The sequence below is a fragment of the Gobio gobio genome (genome assembly GCF_949357685.1).
Source record: "Gobio gobio genome assembly, chromosome: 25".
NCBI lineage: Eukaryota > Metazoa > Chordata > Actinopteri > Cypriniformes > Gobionidae > Gobio > Gobio gobio.
This window is the reverse complement of record NC_137121.1, coordinates 19,669,988-19,694,292: the sequence shown is the minus strand read 5'-3', so window position 1 is coordinate 19,694,292 and position 24,305 is coordinate 19,669,988. Positions and strand designations below refer to the sequence as shown.

Here is a 24,305-nt window from a genome sequence, read left to right as displayed (position 1 = left end):
GTTTTTTTTTTTCTTACGTGAAGGATTTATGGGATGAATCCAGCGTGTGAATGGCTAACTAAAATAGACCCCCGTTACGCCTCTTGCTCTCAAGTGTGCAAATATCTGGGCAATTTGTTTTCCACCTCTATGTCATGGACATACACGCTTCCAAATGACAAACACTAGCACAAGGGTCATGCACTTCAATTCTCTTTTGCGTAAAGTACCAACTGGAAAAGGACACCCTAGGTTAATAGGGTAAAAAAAAATAAACAAATAGATATCACTTACTTCCAGTTGATTGATTGGTAACACTTTACAATTAGGTTTCATTAGTTAACATGAACTAATAATGAACTGTACTTCTACAGCATCTATTAATCTTTGTCAATGTTAAATTGTGCATGTACTAATACATTATTCAAATCAAAAGTTGTATTTGATAACATTGGTTAAATTATTGTTTCATGTTGTCTTTTTTGACAAAGGGGATGTAGGATATCTAATTGTATCACTCCATAATAGGAAAATACTATGGAAGCTTGTTTCTGCTACAGAATAATAATAAATAAAATGTAATTGCAACTTTTTATCTCACAATATAAACTTGCAATTCTGACTTTATTTCTTGCATTTTCAAGTTTATATCTCACAATTCTGACTTTATAACACGCAATTGCGACTTTATATTACGCAATTCTGAGATAAAAAGTCTTTTTTTTTTCTCTTTGAATTGGACTGTATATCTCGCAATTGCGAGGTTATATGTCACAATTCTGAGAAAAGACAGAATTGCGAGGGGAAAAAAGTCAGATTTTCGAGATATGTTTATTCTGTGACGGAAACAAGCTTCCATAAAAATCACCATATTTTTAGGAATAAAATGATGTGTAAAGTGAAGGCAAAACGTTGGTGAGATGGTGGTCCAGTGGGTTAAACCATGGAACTGATACGCGGAAGGTTGCTGGTTCGATCCCAGCAGTCACCACCAGTGTGTCCTTGAGCAAGGCACTTTACTCCATGTTGCTCCAGGGGGATTGTCCCTCTAATAAGGACACTGTAAGTCGCTTTGGATAAAAGCGTCTGCCAAATGCATAAATGTAAATGTAAAATGTAAAACAATCCAGGTTCGCACGAATCCACGAAAACGACTAAAAACGCTGTATTATGCATGCCAGGCCAGTAGTTGGCAATATCACTTTGTAAAGAAAAACTAGACTGAACACATAATGCGCATGACTTTTAGTTTACACGGAGAGGATAGCGATATCGTTTTCAAAAACGTGCACTTAGAAACCCGTTTTCAAAAGTTTGCATATTCAGGTCCTCAAAACGTTGTCGTGTAAATGAACGGCCAAAACGCATACAAAGTTTTCTGTTCAAAGTTGAAAAGGGTGTCGTGTAAACGGCCACTAAGTGCTACTGCTATATTCACTGCAGAATATAAATATTAAATTACATTAAATATTTTCATTTAAACAATTTAATTTAATTTAATAGGACTGTAGCTCTATTTTTTTGTTAACTCCACATAGTTGTAAAAAAATGTTCTCCTCGTAAACGCTAAAGTTAACTGGCCTCTTTATTAACCTGCGTGCTTGTGTTTGGGGACCATAAAAGCAAAGTTCTTCAAGGCTATGGTGCCTGCGTGCCATGTAAATGGGGTGAGGGCAGACAGTAACTCATGTGTACTTGTTAAGAAGCACAGTCCTAAAAGTTGTATAATTATAATAATGCATGCAAATCTTGTTCTCATCCACAAAAAGCTGCATACGCATACTCTATACTTTTAGAATTCATAATGGCGACACGCTCAATGACAATGTGACATTGTGGTATTTTTATGAGATTTTTTTTTAAACGATACTGACCTTTCTATTCAGATGTGTCAAGTAGGTCCTGCAAGCTGTGTTCATTTACTGTGACTAATTACAAGTGCCAGTGATAATATTTTGCCATGAGTTTTTACTGTGTGACAGAATGAGACAGGGGATTTGCTAGGGCTTCTCAAATCCTCTGCTGACTGCTGGCATGTAGCGGTAGTTATCAATGTCAGCAGAACTCATGTTAGTTCTTAAATGTGGAAGTTTGCTTATTAGGGTCACTGTTCTCTTCTTTTTAAGTGTAATGAAAACTATAGCACTATTCTGTAGGGTATGTTTAAAGACAGTCTGGCTAATGGTGTAATTCTGTTTGAAAATACAATTTATTACACCTTAATGATCCAAATGACCCTAGTAATTACTCTTTAAACTGATATGAGCCCTCTAGTGGTAATTAGTAGATTTGTTTTGCCAGTTTGCCTTTTAGATGGTATTAATGTTATATATATCTCCAAAACTGCAGCTCTTGTGTTCCCGGTCTGCAGTGGTCAGTATCTATCAAAAGTGGTCCAAGGAAGGAACAGTGGTGAACCGGCGACAGGGTCATGGGCGGCCAAGGCTCATTGACGCATGTGGCGAGCGAAGGCTGGCCCGTTTGGTCCGATCAAACAGACGAGATACTGAATCAGGTGGAGTTTGTTTTTATGAATTTTTTAAATATGTCTATATAGCGAGGTAAATAATCTATGAGTTTGGCATTTAATTAGTATGAAATAATGAAACAGTAAAACAACATTCAAATCATCACAGTGTTACAGTACTTGGAAACATGTAGAACAAGAATTAGGTGAAGTTTTCAGAAAACAATTTGAATTTATGTTTTTATAAATAAAATATTTACCGACACCAAGCGCCCACAGCTTTAGCCTACCATGCAACCTCATGTAGATGCGCAATATATTTTAAGCGTAGATGGCATGACCACGTTTCTCCAAAGCCCAGATTCCGTGGCCGCAGTGGTCCTCATGACAGTTTTAACCCTCTGGTGCTCTTCTGTCATTTCTGACCGTTTTGAAATTTTAAAAATCACTGCTTCATCGGAATTATATGAAACTTGGTGACTTTTCTAGCATTAGGTATGTAAACACACAAAAAATTGGGGTCATGATTCGAGCATGCTAATTGGTCGTAAAAAAAAAAAGTAGCGTTCATTGTCTTCGGTCATAAATGACCGACCATAGGAAATGGATGGGAAATCGGCAAAAACACAAAAATTCTCTGAATATTTGTGTGTACAATCTACAAATTGGCCATGATGCTGAAACAAAGTACACAGCAGTAAAGGGGTGACACTCTAAAACATCAAGAGTGTGATATTGACACATCCACTCACACACACACACGCACACGCACACTTACACTCACCTAAAGGATTATTAGGAACACCATACTAATAGTGTGTTTGACCCCCTTTCGCCTTCAGAACTGCCTTAATTCTACGTGGCATTGATTCAACAAGGTGCTGAAAGCATTCTTTAGAAATTTTGGCCTATATTGATAGGATAGCATCTTGCAGTTGATGGAGATTTGTGGGATGCACATCCAGGGCACGAAGCTCCCGTTCCACCACAGCCCAAAGATGCTCTATTGGGTTGAGATCTTGTGACTGTGGGGACCATTTTAGTACAGTGAACTCATTGTCATTTTCAAGAAACCAATTTGAAATGATTGGAGCTTTGTGACATGGTGCATTATCCTGCTGGAAGTAGCCATCAGAGGATGGGGACATGGTGGTCATAAAGGGATGGACATGGTCAGAAACAATGCTCAGGTAGGCCGTGGCATTTAAACGATGCCCAATTGGCACTAAGGGGCCTAAAGTGTGCCAAGAAAACATCCCCCACACCATTCCACCACCACCACCAGCCTGCACAGTGGTAACAAGGCATGATGGATCCATGTTCTCATTCTGTTTATGCCAAATTCTGACTCTACCATCTGAATGTCTCAACAGAAATCGAGACTCATCAGACCAGGCAGCATTTTTCCAGTCTTCAACTGTCCAATTTTGGTGAGCTTGTGCAAATTGTAGCCTCTTTTTCCTATTTGTAGTGGAGATGAGTGGTACCCGGTGGGGTCTTCTGCTGTTGTAGCCCATCCGCCTCAAGGTTGTGCGTGTTGTGGCTTCACAAATGCTTTGCTGCATACCTCGGTTGTAACGAGTGGTTATTTCAGTCAAAGTTGCTCTTCCATCAGCTGGAATCAGTCGGCCCATTCTCCTCTGACCTCTAGCATCAACAAGGCATTTTCGCCCACAGGACTGCCGCATACTGGATGTTTTTCCCTTTTCACACCATTCTTTGTAATCCCTAGAAATGGTTGTGCGTGAAAATCCCAGTAACTGAGCAGATTGTGAAATACTCAGACCGGTCCGTCTGGCACCAACAACCATGCCACGCTCAAAATTGCTAAAATCACCTTTCTTTCCCATTCTGACATTCAGTTTGGAGTTCAGGAGATTGTCTTGACCAGGACCACACCCCTAAATGCATTGAAGCAACTGCCATGTGATTGGTTGATTAGATAATTGCATTAATGAGAAATTGAACAGGTGTTCCTAATAATCCTTTAGGTGAGTGTATATACACACACACACACACACACACACACCTATGAAAAACTGAACCTATGAACCACATTTGTAATTTTTAAAAATCACAGCTTCATCAGAATGATATGAAACTTGGTGACTTTGCTAGCATTAGGTATGTGAACACAAAAAAATGATTCGAGCATGCTAAGTGGTCGTAAAAAAAATACTCCCACTTGTGCTCTTCGGTCAAAAATGACACCATAGGAAATGAATGGGAAATCTGCAAAAACACAAATTCACAGAAAAAAATCTATATTTCTAATAACTTTATAATAAATAGTCTTTGAGATTTTTTAAATATATATTCAAATCCATCAAAAAAATAAAAAAATAAATGTGTCCAAAACAGAACTAGGGAATTCTCAAGCCTCTCCATAGAGACCTCTAGTGATTACACCCATGGTTGCATGATTTCTTAAATAATTCCAAAAGAGGGCGCTAATCTGAAATCTCAAAAATTATTTTGAAGGCCTAGTCTCTATTTTAACCTGAAATACTGCAATAATAAAAAATAAATAAATACATTTTTTAATATAATTTTCAATTGCAAAAATAGACCATAATTATTGCATAAATATAAAAAAATACCATCAAATCATCTCAAAATACAAAATTAAAAAACAAAAAAATATTATTGCAGAAAACTACATTGCATTGGTTTTACTGGGGTGGAGGAAGTTTAATTTTTAGGTGTCCAGTCACTTATGATCGGGAAGACAACCAATGCAACCCCTAAACGAAGAGCACCAGAGGGTTAATATTACCAATTTTTCATTGTGAACGTGCCCCATTTCGAACTAAACTGCCAATGTGCAAACGCCCTCTCATTTACATCATGATATAGGCCTACAGTATAAGCAATATCTCACGAGTAACGAGTGCAATATCACACAAGTTCTGTTTTTCTGTCCAGAATAGCACGAGACGAGTGCAAATGCGATACTGATCTTATACAACAGCTTAATACAATAAATTATAAAGTTAATATTGTGTTATTTAGACACAATATTGTCTGTTTTGCCAACGAAAAGTTCACTTTTTGAACGAATGGGGTGAACCAATGATTCAATGGACCATAAAGAGAACCGTTTACATTTACTATTTTCATAAAGAGAACCATTTACTTCACTCCTGAACGAATCAGCCATTTGAACGAATCGAGTAAATGAATGACTCAATGAATTATACTCTAAATAAGCAACTAATAACTCCATTAGACATTTACCGCCACCTACCGCCAAATTAAAATGATCAAATATTTGAGTAAGCTAATTCATATATTTAAATTAAATTGATCAACTTAAATATTTTAGTAGTGGAAACTTGGCTGACTTTAACTAGCTAATTCAATAAATGCTTTTTTCTAATTGGTAACACAATGCTTTGATATTATTAGCATAGAAAAGCACTTGCTGAATGAGTACAGCAATATAAATCTGTTCTCGAACTAAGCTCATGCTCCACTCGTCACCATGATAAACCAATGGTAAACCCCCCCACCCCCCAGAAAACATAACTGAAACTCTTCTAAACTAACAGCAAAACATTAAACACTACTAAATCTCCCACTTAACATTAATCTTGCCCAAAAAAACCCCATTAAATATCACTTAATTTTAGCATTTACTCTCCCTTTTGAGTGTCATGGCAAAGCATGCTGGGAAATTGAAATCCCAGCCCTGTTTTAGTTACATAAAATGGTCAGTTTTGTGAACTCAAAAGAAAGTTCTAAATACTCTAAACAAATTTAATTTGATTGAATTCATTTGATTTATCTCTACTCAAACCAATTAATTATTTTGAGCGTTAAGGTTTACGGTGTGTGAGTTCAACTCAAATATAACTTGTTTGACAAACCAAGAGGACAGAAATTCAAGCCCCTCACTTTTTTAATGTGTAGTTGAAGGGCTTGATTTTAAGGCAGACTTGAATATCAAAGGAAACGTTTGTGGGTGTGTCAGGCTCCTCCTCTTCCTTATCTGGTTTCCTCTAAATAAAGATACAATCTGAAAAGTAAGAGGCTGTTTGATTTTATTCCACCGGCACTTCAGTACTAGACAAAAACATAACTATAATGAGTATGGTTTTTCTCTTTCTGTTCATTCTTTCATGTGTCATAATGAAAATCATTTCACCTTTGCATCTCATTGAACTCCCTCCGATGGAATGTTCTCAAAAGGTAAAGATTCTATTTTCTTCCCTTTTATCTATAAAACATTAATGCAAAAATGAGTTAATATTTCATAATGCTGTTTTCTGACAGGGGGTAACTTGCAAGGTTCAAGTAGGTAAGTAGAAGTAGATGTTTTTTCTAGATTGACAGTAATGTGAGGTTTTTGAAGACAAAATCAAAGATATGTTCATCAAATATTTATTTGACGCCTCAGGTAACTGCTCAGATGAGGGTTGGGTGGTGCCAAGGTATAAAGCCCCAGGTTCTCCTAATGTAATTGCAAGTGTAAAAGCCAAGAGGGATGATAGTGGACAGTTTGCGCCAATTATACACCTTACATGGAGACAATTACCGGACGGTAAGGCAGACGATGTTCAAGACTACAATATTTTATAATAAATAATCAAATCCTTTTAGTCAAATTGACAGTAAACCTTCTTATGCAGAACGTACAGTTGGTCCAATTGTTTTCTCAGCATAATTATCTATTTAAAAAAAAAAAATCTTCGTTATTTTCCTCAGCTGGCATATTCTCCCTCAATGGGACTGAAGTGCGAGTGGTTGAAATGGCCTCAAATCACAGCGTTTGTGTTCGTTACATTTTTCTTAATAAGCTGGAGCGGACAAAGAACCCAAGACACGGCATGGTAAGAGTACTAATGCTTTGTACATATACCATGCAGTATTATTCATATACCATTCAGCTTTATTTCTTTCCTTTATCTTTTTAGTGGACTTTTTCTTTGGAGAGAATTGTGGTCGTCCCCAACTTTAAATACCAGGTTTTTGTAACCAATTTACCAAAGCCAGACAAGGAAAGTTCTACAATTATAACCGGCATCACAGTTCCAGGTGAGAATTAATAAATAACACAATCTTTACAAAAACAATTGAGGTTTGATGGTTAGATACTGAGCCAGCAGCCATATCACCCTGTAGCCCAAGACTGGTTTCCCACTGAAGCTAAGCAGGGCTGAGCCTGGTCAGTACCTGGATGGGAGAACTCCTGGGAAAACTAGGTAGCTGCTGGAAGAGGTGTTAGTAAGGCCAGCAGGGGGTGCTCACCCTGTGGTCTGTGTGGGTCCTAACACCCCAGTATAGTGATGGGGACACTATACTGTAACAAGCACCGTCCTTCGGATGAGACGTTAAACCGAGGTCCTGACTCTCTGTGGTCATTAAAAATCCCAGGATGTCTTTCGGAAAAAGAGTAGGGGTGTAACCCCGGCATCTTGGCCAAATTTGCCCATTGCCTTCTGTCCATCACGGCCTCCTAATCATCCCCCTATCCTGATTGGCTTCATCACTCTGTCTCCTCTCCACCATAAGCTGGTGTGTGGTGGGCGTTCTGGCGCAATATGACTGCCGTCGCATCATCCAGGTGGATGCTGCACATTGCAGGTGGTTGAGGATATTCCCCCGTTCTATATGTAACGTGCTTTGAGTGCCTAGAAAAGCGCTATTATTATTATTTGTAGCAGTTATTTAAAGTCAGCATGAAATTGAAGGGCGGGACTTGATTTTGTCTATGTGGAATTGATTGGATGGTTGTGGTTTTCTATTGGTCGATCTCATGTGAGTGACAGGTTGCCCCGCCCTCTCACCAGTAAACACATCATCAGAGAAGTAAAGAGATGTCGCTGCAAGAGGGAGGGGAAATTATTTTGATTACAGATTATGAGGGCATATCAATTTTTAAAAAAAATGTTGTGCATGGATACATCATTTATAATAAATACTCCAATATTCCATGTGTTCCGAGAATTGTCCATTTTGATTTCCTCTCTGACTTGAATCAATCGATCTAAAGCAAATGCTTGAACATGTTTTAAACAAGTAAAACCTCCTGTTTGTATAAATCTGTTTGTCATTCTAGAGAGCATTTGGGATACGAATAAGAAGGTAAAATGGTCAGTGAGAAACTATAAGAAAAATGACTTGGTGATAACCATAGAATTCGAACCACAGGAGTTCTCTGACCAATACAAAGTCTCCATCTGCAGTCCTGACCTTCACCCAGAAACATCTCACATTGTCATGAAGGTACTTCCGATGTTTAAAGAAAAAGACTCCACACTGCCACCTGTTGTATATTCCTTCATTAATGTATATTCATATAGCAAGACGTGAAAATAATTCTGTTTTAAAGGACAACAAGACATTTCTAAAGGTTAATTTCACACTGGAAGCATGGCGGATAACTCACTGTAGTTTGTACTTGGTGGTGAGTTAAAGTATCATGTGTATGTCTGCTGTTTGTTAATATATAATATACAATAGTATGGGAATGTTTTGAGTCTTGTATCATTAAATGCCTGAAAGATGTCCTGTTCAACAGATTCAGCCACTGTCTGTTCAAAGCATGAAGAACTGTCTGGATTACAGAGAGAAAGTTGATATCTGTCCCTGTACGTATTACACAGCAATGCAAATGTTTCAGTGTATGGTCTTGAATGCAAGTGAAGTTCATTTGACCTCTGTTTTATTGGTTTTGGATAGCTACCATTATCTCTATTAACATGTTACTGTCAGTTCTTCCAGATGCTCCTGTTGTTTTCATTGTCTTGGTGATACTGGGGGTGTTGTTATGGATATTGGCAGCTGTTGGTTGCTGTGTTGCCTTTTTGCAGAACAAGGATTCACATAAAGGTTAGTTCAAATAAAAAGATCAAATAAATACATGCAACATGGCACAATATTTTATTATAAAAAATGTCAAAAAAACACTAGAACAATGTTATATATTTTGTTGAATTGTGCACTTACATTATTTCAAATGTTTCCAAGAATGTTTAAATCCAGAAAAATAAGCAATTTTAAAATTCATCGACAGAAAACAAATCATTGTTATATAGCTCAACAAAGTTAGTAAATAAGCAGTTAAGCAATAAAAATCTGGTTTTCTTGATTTACTGTCTGTGAGTACCATGTTTTACCATGCCTAATATCGATCTAACGTTAGCTTACTGCAGTGTGCAACTAGTGTCTCATTGTAGCTGCCGAGCGAACGCACAGAGATGCATTATAACATAACTTCAACACACACAAATAATGTATCTAATATGTTAAAACAGCGCTGCGTTACCCCGCGTACATTTGAGCGGAAGAGCTCGTCTTTGGCATAAAAAAAGCTCCACGAAATCAAGGCGTCATCAAGATATGCCTTTGTTTTGAATAAGTGACCTCTAGCAGTGAAAAATTACATATTCACAAAAAGACAAATGTACAAGACTGTGTACTTAACAGCTTTAGTGAGGGAAAGAACTACAATCCCATGAAGCATTGCGAGCAACATAAATTAAAGGGATAGTTCACCTTAAAATGAAAATTCTGTCTTCACTACTCAACCTCATGTTGTTCCAAACCTGTATGAGTTTCTTTTTACTGTTGATCAGGAAAAAAAATCTGGTAACTAACCAGACAGTTGACGGTAGCCATTGACTTTCAAGTATTTTTTTTCCCTACTATATTGTCTACTGTCAACTGTTTGATTACCAACATTCTTTTAAAATATCTTCCAATGTGTTCGGCAGAAGAAAGAAACTCATACAGGTTTGGAACAACATGAGGGTGAGTAAGTGATGACAGAACTTTCCTTTTTGGGTGAATTATCCCTTTAAAAGGGAGAAATTTAAAACAATTAATTTACTGTTGTTAATTATATCTGTAGAAACAATATATTTTAAGTTCAATTTTACATATATATGCATACATATTATGTAATTATAGCAAGATGTAATGTTAATGGGAGTTGCCGTTCCTTGCAAACTCTTTTGGCTCAATTTGCTTCCAGCTAAATTGGTGGAATTTTCTATACAGCCTCATGGGTAATGTAGTTTTTCATCATGAATTTGGCTGATAAATGTTGATTATTTTAAAATGTATTTAACAAAAGCATATATCAATGATCAACAACCTCGTGGCTCACAGGAGGTCTGCCTTTAAAGGTTTTTAAGTTATTAAAAATCATTTTGAAAATACTTATAATGTGTAGCTTATAGCACTTATAGTACTTATAGCACTTTATAGTATAATAAAAATCAAATATAGGCTTCTGCACTTTTTAATTGTTTTGCTGATTCTTCCACTTACTCTTTATTTATTAAATGTTTTGATGGTTTCAAAGCTTTTGTTTCTGAATAATAATCATGATTTTTGATAGAAACGCCATCCTCAGACAGCTCTAACTGTGCAAAGGGTAACCTGGAGTGGAATCCCGTTCAAGAGCATAAGAGAGTCATCATCATCTACTCTCTGGACCACCCCTTGTATAAAGAGATCATCTTGAAATTGTGTGCCTTCCTGAGGACCAAATGTGGCACAGACGTCACTCTGGATCTTCTAGACTCCGCCTGGCTCAGCACAATTGGCAGAATTCAGTGGCTAGATACGCAAAGGGAACGAATCTCCAAGTCCTCAGATAAAGTCCTGATCCTGTGCTCTCCAGGCGTACATGCGAAGTGGAAGGCTATGTGCGGTGAGCACAAAGTGAGACTCAAGGAGGATGAACGTTCACCCATAGGAGACATGCTCACGCCAGCCCTAAGCCTCATTATACCGGATTTTGTCCACGCATCAACTTTCCACAAGTACATGGTGGCTTATTTTGATGACGTGTGCTGTGAGGATGATGTTCCAGCACCTTTTAACGTGGTGGTGAAGTACAAACTCATGAAGCACTTTGAGGAACTTTACTTCCGGATCTTAGACATGGAAAAACACGAGCCAGGGCGGGTTAAATGCATTGAAGGCATAAGGGTGAATGATTACTTCAACTGTCCCTCAGGACGAGCCCTTCGGGATGCTATTGAAGCTTTTCACAATTACCAGCTGAAGAATCCAAACTGGTTTGAAATGGAGCTTTTGGACACCGATGATAAGGAAGAGGAAACCATCTTGGAGTCAATGTTTCCTATAAACTATAACCCTGCCACTGAATGCTACAAGCTGATTGAAGAACATAAAGCTCATGCATTTGTCAATATGAATAAGTGTCATGATGAACACGTCTTAAAGTCTTCCATCGCAGAGACAGGCATATTACTGAACGAGAATTCTTCAGTTCTTACCACAGATGTGTACTACAGTGGTCCAGTCCTGAGTAGCTTTACAACTATAGATGTGAAAGGTTTAGCAACTAAACCTGTTGCACAACATGCTTTGTGTTTACAGCCTCTGTGAATCTCTTTTGAATTAAGCTTGACATAATCAGACTACTGTAACTTTCTGAGAGTCCAAACTTATGTCTATTATGAAATTACTTTTTGACAAAGAAAAAATAGATTTACAATAGCCTACATTTGGCAGATTGTGTAATCTAAAGCTATTAGTGCTGTCAAATCGATTATTAGCGATTAATCGCATCTAAATAAAAGTTTTTGTTTACTAATGTGTGTGTGTGTGTGTGTGTGTGTGTGTGTGTGTGTGTGTGTGTGTGTGTAGGCCTACTGTGTATAATTATGTTTACATAAATACACAGACCTTTTTTTTCTCCACACATATGAAATTGGTATTATCCGTGGTTTTAGTAATAAATTGTTAAAGACAATTTTGAATATATTTTTCATAGGAAATTACCATTGCTGATGTTGCATGAATTATAAAGAATAGCTTACATGGAGTAGGCCTACTATTTGAAATGTAGTCGGTCGATCATTTTTATAATCGTATCAATTTTTAATCTTATGTTATGAATTATTAAATCGGACACTTAGCCTATTTGAGAATAGAAACAGTGTATTCTCTTTTTTTTTCTTTTACTGATGAATCAATTAACTTTAAAAGCAAAGCCGTTCTGATAGAAGTTCTGAGGCAATTGGTGCTATTCTCGGGTAGTACAAACAGACCCAACCGGATCAAAGTTCATCCTAGTGGAGTCGAGCCGAGAAGAATCCTGCAAATAGCCTAAATTGAGAAGTTAATATCTAAAAGATTTAGATTGATTTAAGCCGACTGAAATCACTTCTAGTGAGTAGCGCGTGAGAAGCGTTTTAATGAGCGAATACAGCTTCTGTCACCCTTTACTGAACGTTGAAGTCCTGAATTGTTTACGCACAGGACCCGTATGTTGATTTTATTCTTTAGTGATTTCTTTTGAAACTTGTGCAAGATTGTTACTTTCATATAACAGCGCGTCGCTTGTCTCAAACAAACAGAACATGACAAACTTTTCCCTTTGAATGTTTAGGAAACTCTCCAGCAGGCGGTGGTTTGATAGTGTTTCTGTTGTTTTCGAATTATTGAGGTTTGCTGACCTGAAGCTCCTGTTTTGAAGATGTGGATGTTATCTGCTTTTCTTAGACGTTGCATTACAACTTCATCCAGCAGACATTGCAAAAAAGGTAAAGTAGCACAACCCACATTAAAGATATTTACAGTCAGAGAAAACTCCCAATTTCATACTCTGCAATTCACCTTTCAGACTAATTGCACCACGGTGGACTATCACAGTTTTATCAATGAATAATTAAAAAAAAAAAAACATATTTCTGAACGATTTAGATTGTCTATGGTTTTTTAATGTATTTTCATTTAACACGATTAAACTTTGAACGAACATTCTATAATGTTACTGGAAGAACACTTACTGTATGGTCAATTAAAAGCATTACTTAGTAACGCGTTACTCTAATCTGAATACTTTTTTCCAGTTACGAGTAATCTAACGCGTTACTATTTCCAAACCAGTAATCCGATTAATGTAATTTATCCAAGTCACTGTGAGTTACTATTTTTGTCATTTTCCTTAGTAAATATATATATTTTTGCTTTCTTGCGTCTCGGGGAGAGTATTTATGTTAAGTGAAGTCAAGAAAGACTGTCTTTATTACATTTTTTATTAAAACATTTTTTTTTTTTTCAGGAAATATTTTTTATTTCAACTTAAAATGTCAGGAGATACATTTTTGAACGTTACTGTTAAAATGCACTTCCAATAAAGTGAGTGTTGGCAAAAATGGTTGTCATTTTTATGTTGAGGCGGCAGGGGTGTTGTCGGCAACTGCTGAATGTAACTAATAAAGTAACTTGTAATCTAACTTAGTTACTTTTCAAATCAAGTAATCTGTAAAGTAACTAAGTTACTTTTTAAAGGAGTAATCAGATTACTTTTTCAAAGTAACTGTGGCAACACTGGTCTTGGGTTGCCAAATTTGAATGATCAATTGTATAGTGGTTTGAATACAGTGTTGATTGGGTGAACTATTCCATATTTCTCCATACAGACCGCCTATTTACCATCCATCCTAATGTGAAAGAGGCTTTAGCAGATAACAGGCCAGTTGTGGCTCTGGAAAGCACTATTATTACACATGGAATGCCTTATCCCCACAATCTCAGGTAAAAAAAAAAAAGAAGATAAATATTTTACAGTACTTTCAAATACTTATTCTGAATTGTTCCCTCACATCATTCTGTTGCACCTTTATCATAAAATACAGTCCAGACTGTTCTGTTGTATTATTGCGCAAGCTTTTTGAAGTCTAGAAAGTGGAGAACTTTGAATACGTGCTCTGAAGCATCTGATCCATATCTGGATTCAGTATTTACCAATCGGCTGCATTTTCTCTCTATTTCAGCACAGCAAAGGAAGTGGAAGCTATTGTGAGAGCTGAAGGTGCAATCCCAGCAACCATTGGGATTCTTGAGGGTAGGATTCACGTGGGGCTTTCTTCGGATGAACTGGACTTCCTAGCACAGAGTAAAACAGCACTAAAAGTGTCTAGAAGAGACCTTCCTTATGTCATCAGCAAGGTCTGGAGCTGAGGTAAACTTTTATTTGTATCAATGTGAATACACATTTTTATGTGAAATGTCTGTTTTTTTTTTATTTTTGTTAATGCAGGGTCTGTCGGGTGGCACCACTGTCTCCGGCACAATGATTGCGGCTCACAAAGCTGGGATTCCTGTCTTTGTAACTGGAGGCATTGGAGGAGTACATAGAGATGGAGAAAACTGTACGTTTGTTTTTTCAATTGTCCTTATTTCAATGCTAAATATGCACATTACACATAATGTATACTGCCTATATTCAATGACCTATATATTATCTCCTGCAGCCTTGGATGTGAGCGCAGACCTCACCGAACTGGGTCAAACACCTATTGCTGTTGTGTCTGCTGGGGTGAAATCCATTCTAGATATTGGTCGCACTCTTGAGTTCTTGGTAAGTGCTCAAAATTCCCTATTTTTTGCAAGATTGTATGTAAACATAAGAAAGATATTGGATGGTTTTTCCATCATCTAACACTGATTTAAAGCCACTATATGTAATTTTTCACTGCTAGAGGTCGCTTGATATTGGGTATGGTAAAACAAGGTACTCATGGGAAGTCAAGAAAACAAGATTTAAACAATAAGACTAACGATGTTGAGCTATATAATAGTGATTCGTTTTCAATCGATGAATGTATCCAAACATTTGCTATCTTGTCTAATAAAACACATAATATTTTAAAGTGTTTCCATGGTTTATACAAAATAAAATCAAGGGTAACGCGGGTGATATTATTGATATGCAACGCACAGACAAGGTCTGTGTCCTGGTTAAAATTGCTAATTTCTCTGGATTTAAACCTTCTTGGAAACATTTGAGATAATGTAAGCACACAAGTCAACACAGTATATAACATTGTTCTAGTGATTTTGGGATATTTTAATCCACAAATCTTACATATTGTGCCTTTTTAAAGAGTAAATTCACACGATTTTCAACCCAATTTGAGTTGTTACAGTACTGGTAGTATATGTAAATGTTACTCATTCTACCTGTTACCTTTATTTTAATTTTAATTAAACATTTTTACCATAAAACGAAAAAAGTAGACAAATTTTAAAACAGTCAGTATTAATCAGTTTTGATTTCATATGTACTTAAGTTCTCATTCATAGATCAATGCCTTTATTTACAGGAAACTCAGGGTGTGTGTGTGGCCACATATGGAGATTCAAAAAGCTTCCCGGCTTTCTTCACTCAGCAAAGTGGATTTACTTCTCCTTACCAGGTCTCCAGTCCTCAAGAAGCAGCAGATCTTATTGGCAAGTCTGAGTGTTTAAGCTTTTACCGCACCTACATCTGAGTAAATGTCAATATTACACATTTACTGAAAGCTGTAGTGATTGTAATTTAAAGAGCTAGTTAAGACGGAGATCCTAGATAATGTTTCTCTAATGTAACTCATCCTGCTTAGTCATTCATGAAGGGCTCTTAAACTCTCTCTTTTCTCAACAGCAAGCACACTATCTCTGGGGCTGCAAAGCGGTCTTCTACTGGCCGTTCCCATCCCAGAAGAACATGCAGCCATGGGACAACAGATAGAAGACGCTGTACAAACAGCTGTGACTGAAGCCAGGTAGAGAAAAATAATGCCTGGACATAATAGTTGCCACATGAAATGCTAAACACTTCTAACACTTTCTTTGTATATTTGAAGCTCAAAGGGTGTCACAGGAAGAGATGTCACTCCTTTTATCCTTAAGCGAGTCAGTGAGCTGACTAAAGGGAAGTCCTTGCAAGCCAGTATCCATTTAAGATACAATACATAGTTTTGCATTTCGATTTCAGGCATCCTAAACACTTATACATCATTCATATTGGTTGAGCGTGTGGTTGTAGTGTAAGTGGTCTGCACCATATGTTTTGTTGTATTTTCCTGAAGTTCATTCATTTTCAGATATAGGACTCATCCATAACAATGCCAAGGTGGGCAGTCGGATTGCATGTGCCCTTTCTAAACTTAAAGAAAAAGGTGAAGGGAACTTCAGAGGCGACATTAAGACCCAAGAGTCAAAAGACCAGAGAATGGACTCCAAACCTGTAAGCTTTTATGGAAAGAATAATGCAAAATTCAGTGCTGTTGTTGTTAACTAAAACTAAAATGATTTTAAAATAATCGGTAATTGAAACAAAGTTTAAATTATATATATAAATATTAGATGAAATGCTTAAACTTAAAGCGATAGTCCACCCAAAAATTAAAATGACCTCATGATTTACTCACCTTCAATCCATCCTAGGTGTATATGACATTCTTCTTTCAAACAAATACAATCTGAGTTATATTAAAAAATGTCCCGGCTCTTCCAAGCTTTATAATGGCAGTAAATTGCAGCCCAAAATTTAAAGCCCAAAAAGTGTATCCATCCATTATAAAAGTAATCGGCTCCAGGGGTTAATAAAGGCCTTCTGAATTGATGGGTTTGTGTAAGAAAAATATCCATATTTAACACATTAAAAAGTGAAATTCCATATTCTGCCTTCCGTATTCAACTTGTGTAACGCTTATCGCAGTTCAAAACGATTATGCTACGTCCGACCTCATCATTGCGTCATCCAGTTATGCTTTTTCCGTAAGTTGAATATGAAAGCCGGTCCGACAGAAGCTAGATATTTTACTTTATAACATGTTAAATATGGATATTTGTCTTACAAAAACCCATCGATTCACTTCAAAAGGTCTTTATTAACCCCTTAAGCTCTGTAGGTTACTTTTATAATGGATGGATACACTTTTTTGGGCTGCCATTCAGTGCCATTATAAAGCTTGGAAGACCCAGGACATTTTTTTATATAGCTCTGATTGTATTTGTCTTAAAGAAGAAAGTCATATACATCTATAGCTTGAGGATGAGTAAATCATGGGGTACTTTTCATTTTTGGGTGAACTATCCCTTTACAAAACGTAAATTAAATTTAGAAATGTTGAACAAATAGGTTTAATTTGAAATACTAAAATGACTCAAATAAAAATAAAATGTAGCTAAACAGAATAATAAAAAAAAAAACGAATAAAAATGACGAAAACACTTAACAATTACTAAAACTTCAACTAAAAAACTGAAAAACATGAAAACTGAAAATACAAACATAATAGCTCATTTAAAACACGCGTAACACTAAATTTCCCTCAGATTGTCATCGGTGGAATAAACGTTGATTTCATCGCTAAAGGAACAACAAAGAAAATGGTGGTAAGTCTAATAACAAGCTACAGGAGCTTAAGTTACTTATTTATGACCGTGTGCAGGTAAATATGTGTGCTTATTTCAGCTTGGTCAGACAAATCCAGGAAGTGTGTGCCAGTCATTTGGAGGAGTGGGCAGAAATATTGCTGGTATGTTATGTGTCATTTATATTATTATGAATGAATATGTACAATTCCTCGGTTTTTGATTTCCTCTGTATATCCTGTAGATTGTTTAAGCCGATTAGGATGCAAACCTCTCTTCATCTCTGCCATTGGCAAAGACTCGCATAGTGACGCTGTGTTAAATTATTGTAAACACATGGTGAGTCATGTTTTTTCTACTTTGCATTTTATTGCTTTTGTAGGCAAAATTTCATTGTAGTTTTTTGGGATTTTACTCATCAGGACACAAGTGCAATTGCCAGGTTAAAGGACCAAAGGACTGCGACCTATTGTGCTGTCATAACTGAGTCTGGAGAGTTGAGCTTGGGATTGGGTGACATGGACATCCATCAGCAAATACAAGAGCAGTATGTACGTATATTAAAAAGTACACTACTGTTTAAATGTTTTGGGGTAGGCAAGATTTTTTTAAATGTTTTTGAAAGAAGTCTCTTATGCTCACCAAGGCTGCATTTATTTGTTCAAAAATACAGTAAAATCTAATATATTGTGAAATACAATTAATAAATGCTTAATATTTTAATATACTGTATGTAAAAATTTTATTTATTCCTGTGGGGGGAAAAAATCATGCTGCTCATGAAACATTTCTTATTATTATCAATATTTTTGAGGATTCTTTGATGTATAGAAAGTTCAAAAGAACAGTATTTATTTGAAATAGAAATCTTTTGTAACTATGTTTTTGTCACTTTTGATCAATGTAACGCATCCTTGCTGAATAAAAAAAAAGATCTTACTGACCCCCAAACTTTTGATTGATAGAGTACAATCACAAAAGTGTAACTTTGTGGCTTTAAGTCCAGTTGGGTTTGCTTGGAGACCATCTGCATGCTAATTCACACCGAAACGCTGACAAAAACACATTTAAAATGTAGTCACTTATTCCATGTAAACGGAGGAAAAAATATTGATGACTCATCTTGCACTCACTCATTTTGTCCAATCAGAGACTCTTTAGAATAAGACTGTCCCGCCTCCTAATAACACTTGCAACCAACTAGCAAGTAGCTAATCAATCCATAAAACAAAAAAGGAAATGTGTCAACACTGAGGCAAACACCTATTTTGATAGCATCTTTTTTTTAATGTTCAGGTATCTCAGTTTGAGGATCAACTTGCATCAGCGTCTCTTGTAGTTCTTGATGGCAACATTCCAGTTTCGACCATTGATTACGTGTGCCGTATCGGCCAGAAACATGCAGTTCCTGGTAAACCTCACTTATCTAATACTGATTCCGAATGTCAACGTCATAGTTTCAGGTCAGTTACTATGTGCATATCTATGTCTTCTTCTTTTGCTGCAGTGTGGTTTGAGCCCACGGATGCAGATAAGGCCTGTAAGCCCTTCCTGTCAGAGAGCTGGAAAGCCCTGTCCTACACCTCCCCCAACCTGGCTGAGCTCTGCACCATGAATCATTCACTAGATCTGCCCACTCCTACAGGTAATGTAGTTAGCAACAACCTAAAATAAGCACATAGTTAACTACTGGACAGGAAGTGGCAGAGCTACTTGAATAGTAATCAAAGCATCATTTTGTTTCAGATTTGCCCAGATCGCTTGAGGATGTATTAGGCTGTGTACCGGCTCTCTGCCGCCCCCTGCTGGAGCATCTACATTGTGTGGTGGTCACTTTAGGTTCGCTAGGTGTGCTGCTGTGTGGAGAACATGATGCTGGAACTGTAAATTTGCAACCACAAAAGCAAAAACGGGTATGATGGGCTTATTATTTTACAGTGATTTTGTCTCTTCTCACCGAGTCCAGTGGTAGATCGTTTTATTTAATGATCTGATGCTTCATTTTTAAATATGAATGCTTCTAAAACAAAATAACAAAATTTGAATATGTCTGTTTAATGAAATGTTTAATACCTGTTTTGTTGAATCTGCCTTAAAGGGTTAGTTCACCCAAAAATGAAAATTCTGTCATTAATTACTCACCCTCATGTCGTTGGACACCCGTAAGACCTCCGTTCATATTCGGAACACAAATGAAGATATTTTAGTTGAAAGCTGATGGCTGAGAAAGGCTTCACACAGGCCTCCATTGGCATTCAGTACATTGACACTTCCAAGATCCATGAAAGGCACTTAAAACGTCGTTACAAAGTCTATCTCACCACAGTGGCTCTACAATAATCATACAATGCGACAACAATAGTTTTTGTGCGCAAAAAAAAATCAAAATAACACCTTTATCCAACTTGTTCTCGACTTCCGTGTATGCCTCCACGACGCATGCGCGAGAATATGACGCAGATCCGGCGTTCGGACATATGACCCAGAAGCGTTTTGTTTACGAGCAGAGGAAGACGCGCGTGTCTAAGCTGTTGGATTCTACATTGATCGTGCTTTAGGTCTCGGCGTAGTGCTCAAAATGGGGCTTAAGTGTGTATTTCATCGATTCCCGAACACCGGCGCTACGTCATATTCTCGCGCATGCGTCGTGGAGGCACACACGGAAGTCGAGAACAAGTTGGATAAAGGTGTTATTTTGATTTTTTTTTGCGCACAAAAACTATTGTCGTCACATTATATGATTATTGTAGAGCCACTGTGGTGAGATAGACTTTGTAACGACGTTTTAAGTGCCTTTCATGGATCTTGGAAGTGTCAATGTACTGAATGCCAATGGAGGCCTGTGTGAAGCCTTTCTCAGCCATCAGCTTTCAACTAAAATATCTTCATTTGTGTTCCGAATATGAACGGAGGTCTTACGGGTGTCCAACGGCATGAGGGTGAGTAATTAATGACAGAATTTTCATTTTTGGGTGAACTAACCCTTTAAAGGTGTCATGAACTGGCTTTTAAAAAATTTTTATACTGTTGTCTGAGGTCAACTTATGACGTTTGCGTGGTTTTTACAATTAGAAACATAATGAATAAGTTATAGGCTACTGTTACGATTTGTAACAATGCAATACTAACACATATAAAAACACGTTTTACTCACAAAAGTGTGTGTTGCTAGCCTGGATGCCAGCCGAACTTAGCCCCGCCCACAACATTTGTGCTCGGGCAGTTCGGTCTGGACTTGATCCGTAGAGGAGTAATTATGCCCGAACAGAAACTGTTCGGACCAATGAAATTGTCAGGGCGGGCTTTAGACGATGATGGACAGATGATAAACAGTAACGGAATCATCCACGTCACCAAAGGCGCTTGGGTTGAATTTGTTCTAATCCTAAACGGAGAACTTGTTCGTATATGCATTCACCTTTACTATTTCTCTCAGAAATGATGATCGTATTGGTAAGTACTCTGTGTATCCTTAAATTATTTTTTTACAACATTGGCAAAGATCGTTTACACTCATCTTTTTCTTCTAACGTTACTTATTCCAGCGTGCGTGCAGACAGGGTTGCCAAGTTTTTACAACAAAACCCGCCCAATTGCTACTCAAAGCTAGCCAAAAACATGCCCAATAGCTTTTCTGGGGGTTCTCCGGAAAAAAATGGCATTTGGGGTGTAAAATATGTGTTATTTTGGCAGGGCTGCCTGATAAAATTCGCATTCCTGGGTCTGTATATCACATAATTGGGGTCGCTTCAACCCGCGGAAATGGAAGACAACCCACGGACTTGGCAACATAGTGCAGCTGAGTTCTGTTGACATTTGACAACTACCGTTATGCTTCGCTCCGTTGCTCTGATTGGTTGTAGGTCTATCCAATTGAGGTCTTTCCTGGTTCGGTTGAAACATGCCCCCATAATCACAGCCCAACGGAGCAGTATCAGACTCATATTCTGACTAGAATTGAGTATGACAACGTCACGCTAGTCTGTTGCACCGTTTCTGTTGGATCCAATTTAGAAGGCACAGCATTGTGTTTTAATCTCAATATGCAAATCCAGCCTAAACTTACCTCTTATCTTGTTTACAAACGATTCCGCGGTGAAATGAAGCGAACAAATGCGCGTGAGCTGGAACTGGCATGTTTATTGCTCGGTAGCGCGACGTTTAGCTCCACGAGTCGGTGGACGGGGCTTGAGGCGGCGCTTCTACGTCCTACTATGTCAGTGGTCGACATATTCTGAGATCGTTTTCTGGGCCTGGTGTCTATAAAAGCTTTTCTTTGACTAACAAGGACGTTTTCAGCTCTGAAACTTGCAGGATATTCTTATATCACGATTAACTTTTATATACCAAAGGCTCAAAGGAAAGTTGATTTCTCAATTCATCACCCCTTTAAAGCTGCAGTCCGTAAGTTTTGCATCTTTGGCGCCATCTCTGTTTAAAACCTGCAATTGCAGTTATTTGCAAAAATATCATCTCTATGTCACGGCTCCTCAGTGCGGATGATTCTAATGTTTTGGGGAGAATGTACAGCTTACTGTCAGTGTTTTGACTACGGGTGAATCTCCAGTTGTCACTGATGATTGTCGTTTGGACCTTTCTGGATTACAATCTGCCATCAAAATAAGTTTAATAATTCCAGCTGCTTTGAGAAAAGGCTATAAATGATCCGCCACCTGCATCATCCTCACATCCGATATAGCCTACTAGCCGGAACTCCTTTTTTATGTATACTGACGTGATGTAATGATGCAAAGACGCACGGTGGAAGCTCGATTTTCCTGCGGAAAAGCTACCAGTAGCACTCATTTTGGATAATTTTTTACCAAAAAAAGAGACAGACTGCAGCTTTAAGTTTTTATTATTTGTTGGGACAGCCACCACAATGTGAGCAATAGGAGTAAATTGAGTAACATAGTTATTATGTGCTGCAAGATAGTGTGGACCGACTTAAGGAGTATTACACAAATGTATGAACAAAGGGCGATTAGGAAGTCACCTATCCATTGTCTAGGCTTACTGAATTTCAACTGCCTCCCTCAGGCCGGAGATTTAAACTCCCTTTGTGTATATGAAATAGATATTAGAATTAATTTATACCTGCTGCGAACATATAAATTATATGTTGAACCATGTATAAATTAATTTAAATTATTATAAAATGTGTGCGATTGTATGTATGTATACTGCTGTCTACATATCAAATTGCCTTTTGAGGACAATAAATTAAGTATTTTTAAAGTGCCCCGTTTTAAAAGCTCCAAATTTTGTATCCTACAATAGGTTTACATGTATCCAAGGTCAAAAAACACTTTAATTTTCTCATAATATACACTGCAGCATCGCTTCTTTTTTCACAGTGTCTGAAATGGTTCTATAAAGGATTCGGTCTCTCTAAACCCCTCCTCTGCTCTGATTGGTCAGGCATCCTAGTCTCTTGTGATTGGTCTACCGCTTACAGTGTGTAGACCAATTCTTGATCAGAAAATCAAGTCCTGCCTTACATTGTTCGAGAAGCCGTTTCTCTCTAATATATGTCACACAATAGGGAAGAAAAGATGATCGCAACGTCCATTTCATGCTGACTTTGTGTCTTTTAAACTCTTTTACTGTAATATTTATATACTGCACCGTTATTTATGCCTTTTTATACCAGAAGGGACGACTGTGTGCTGTTCATTATCCTGCGCTGGCTGTGAGCTCTAAAGAAACAGTAAATGTGTCTGGAGCCGGTGACAGGTATGTATATATAAGTATTTAACATAATGCGCAATGAATAAAACTTTTCATATTAGTCTCTCTCATCTAGTTTTGCTGGAGCAATGATGGTTGGGATCTTACAAGGGATGGACACAGACAGCTGTGTGCGAATGGGTCTCCTTGCCGCCCGCACGTCCTTGTTGTCTCCTCATCCAATCGATCCATCTCTGACAGCCGATGTCATCCACCCAGAAAAGTCGCTCTCTCAAATGTGTTCAAAACCTACGTGTCTGTGGATGGAGGACTGAAATCGAATCTAAAAGAGGCAGCAATCTTACCAGCAGACATCTACAGTCACAGTGTAGATATGCTATATTTGTGGGGTTTTACTTTGTTAGTTTACTTTGTTATGGATGCAGCCTTCAAGTGTGTTTTAATTCATTGAAATTTAACATTAATTTATAGTTCAAATGAATGGAGCTAAACCTCTATCGCATTAAGCTTATCAGCAATGTGCAAATCCTACCTCATAACTGTAAAAACATTTATGTTTTTAGCATTTTACAGTATAATAACATACTTGTGAATGTGATGATGGCTGGTATTTTTTTATGGAGGACCATATTTTTAATTATTAAAAACCTACTACTAACTACTTTTGTATTGCATTTTAAATTTTGAAAATTAAAATGAAATGTTTATCATTTAGAAAAAACATTTTGTAAACCATCGTATAATAAATATACTTAGTTTAATTATTTCATATTAAATTGGAGAGTACGTTAAATTTGTATAATACATTACTATTTGGGTGAACTGCAAATTAGATTGTGATGTATAATAAAATTGTGATGAATTTAAGTCATTTTAAAAGTGTATTTTTAATTAAAATATTTATTATATCAAAAACTACTTTTTCTAAATCTGATGACATGAAGTTGGATCGCCCCTCGTGACGGATCTAGAACATTGCTGATGTTGAAAATCACGTTTACAAAATACATCTCCCACAATGCACTGTGCATCGCAT

At 37.2% G+C, this 24,305-nt stretch overlaps 2 protein-coding genes across 6 annotated transcripts; both read left to right on the top strand.

Moving 5' to 3' along the window:
* Nucleotides 1–6,502: 6,502 nt before the first annotated feature.
* LOC307122091 (interleukin-17 receptor A) lies at nt 6,503–12,018 on the top strand. Of its 2 annotated transcripts, XM_079809922.1 has the most exons (11): nt 6,514–6,637; nt 6,722–6,746; nt 6,846–6,989; nt 7,154–7,278; nt 7,363–7,483; nt 8,508–8,533; nt 8,600–8,674; nt 8,781–8,855; nt 8,970–9,039; nt 9,164–9,280; nt 10,794–12,018. In XM_079809922.1, exons 1-11 carry the CDS (start codon nt 6,533–6,535, stop codon nt 11,810–11,812), a joined length of 1,902 nt encoding a protein of 633 aa, XP_079666048.1. In that variant the 5' UTR covers nt 6,514–6,532; the 3' UTR covers nt 11,813–12,018. The 2 variants fall into 2 exon arrangements, with proteins under 2 accessions (XP_079666047.1, XP_079666048.1); XM_079809921.1 differs by having other exon boundaries at nt 6,503–6,637; nt 8,508–8,674.
* Nucleotides 12,019–12,464: 446 nt separating this feature from the next.
* LOC307122090 (uncharacterized protein) lies at nt 12,465–24,141 on the top strand. Of its 4 annotated transcripts, none has more exons than XM_079809918.1 (19): nt 12,465–12,598; nt 12,819–12,972; nt 13,855–13,969; nt 14,209–14,383; nt 14,475–14,586; nt 14,689–14,795; nt 15,541–15,667; nt 15,861–15,981; nt 16,063–16,148; nt 16,303–16,445; nt 17,540–17,599; nt 17,679–17,742; nt 17,823–17,917; nt 18,001–18,129; nt 18,875–18,989; nt 19,086–19,223; nt 19,325–19,491; nt 23,232–23,314; nt 23,385–24,141. In XM_079809918.1, exons 2-19 carry the CDS (start codon nt 12,906–12,908, stop codon nt 23,581–23,583), a joined length of 2,103 nt encoding a protein of 700 aa, XP_079666044.1. In that variant the 5' UTR covers nt 12,465–12,598; nt 12,819–12,905; the 3' UTR covers nt 23,584–24,141. The 4 variants fall into 4 exon arrangements, with proteins under 4 accessions (XP_079666044.1, XP_079666045.1, XP_079666043.1 ...); XM_079809919.1 differs by having other exon boundaries at nt 12,876–12,972; nt 23,385–24,139; XM_079809917.1 differs by having other exon boundaries at nt 12,465–12,693; nt 23,385–24,139.
* The last annotated feature ends 164 nt before the right edge of the window (nt 24,142–24,305 follow it).

What these genes read in the sequence shown, in the direction of transcription:
- LOC307122090 (XM_079809918.1), top strand. Translation starts at nt 12,906, where the DNA reads ATGTGGATGTTATCTGCTTTTCTTAGACGTTGCATTACAACTTCATCC. An exon ending in ACAGCTGTGACTGAAGCCAG is followed by an intron (nt 15,982 to 16,062) that starts GTAGAGAAAAAT and finishes GTATATTTGAAG; the next exon opens with CTCAAAGGGTGTCACAGGAA. An exon ending in AGTGGGCAGAAATATTGCTG is followed by an intron (nt 17,743 to 17,822) that starts GTATGTTATGTG and finishes TATATCCTGTAG; the next exon opens with ATTGTTTAAGCCGATTAGGA.
- LOC307122091 (XM_079809921.1), top strand. Translation starts at nt 6,533, where the DNA reads ATGAGTATGGTTTTTCTCTTTCTGTTCATTCTTTCATGTGTCATAATG. An exon ending in CGATGGAATGTTCTCAAAAG is followed by an intron (nt 6,638 to 6,721) that starts GTAAAGATTCTA and finishes GTTTTCTGACAG; the next exon opens with GGGGTAACTTGCAAGGTTCA. An exon ending in GAAAGTTGATATCTGTCCCT is followed by an intron (nt 9,040 to 9,163) that starts GTACGTATTACA and finishes TGTTACTGTCAG; the next exon opens with TTCTTCCAGATGCTCCTGTT.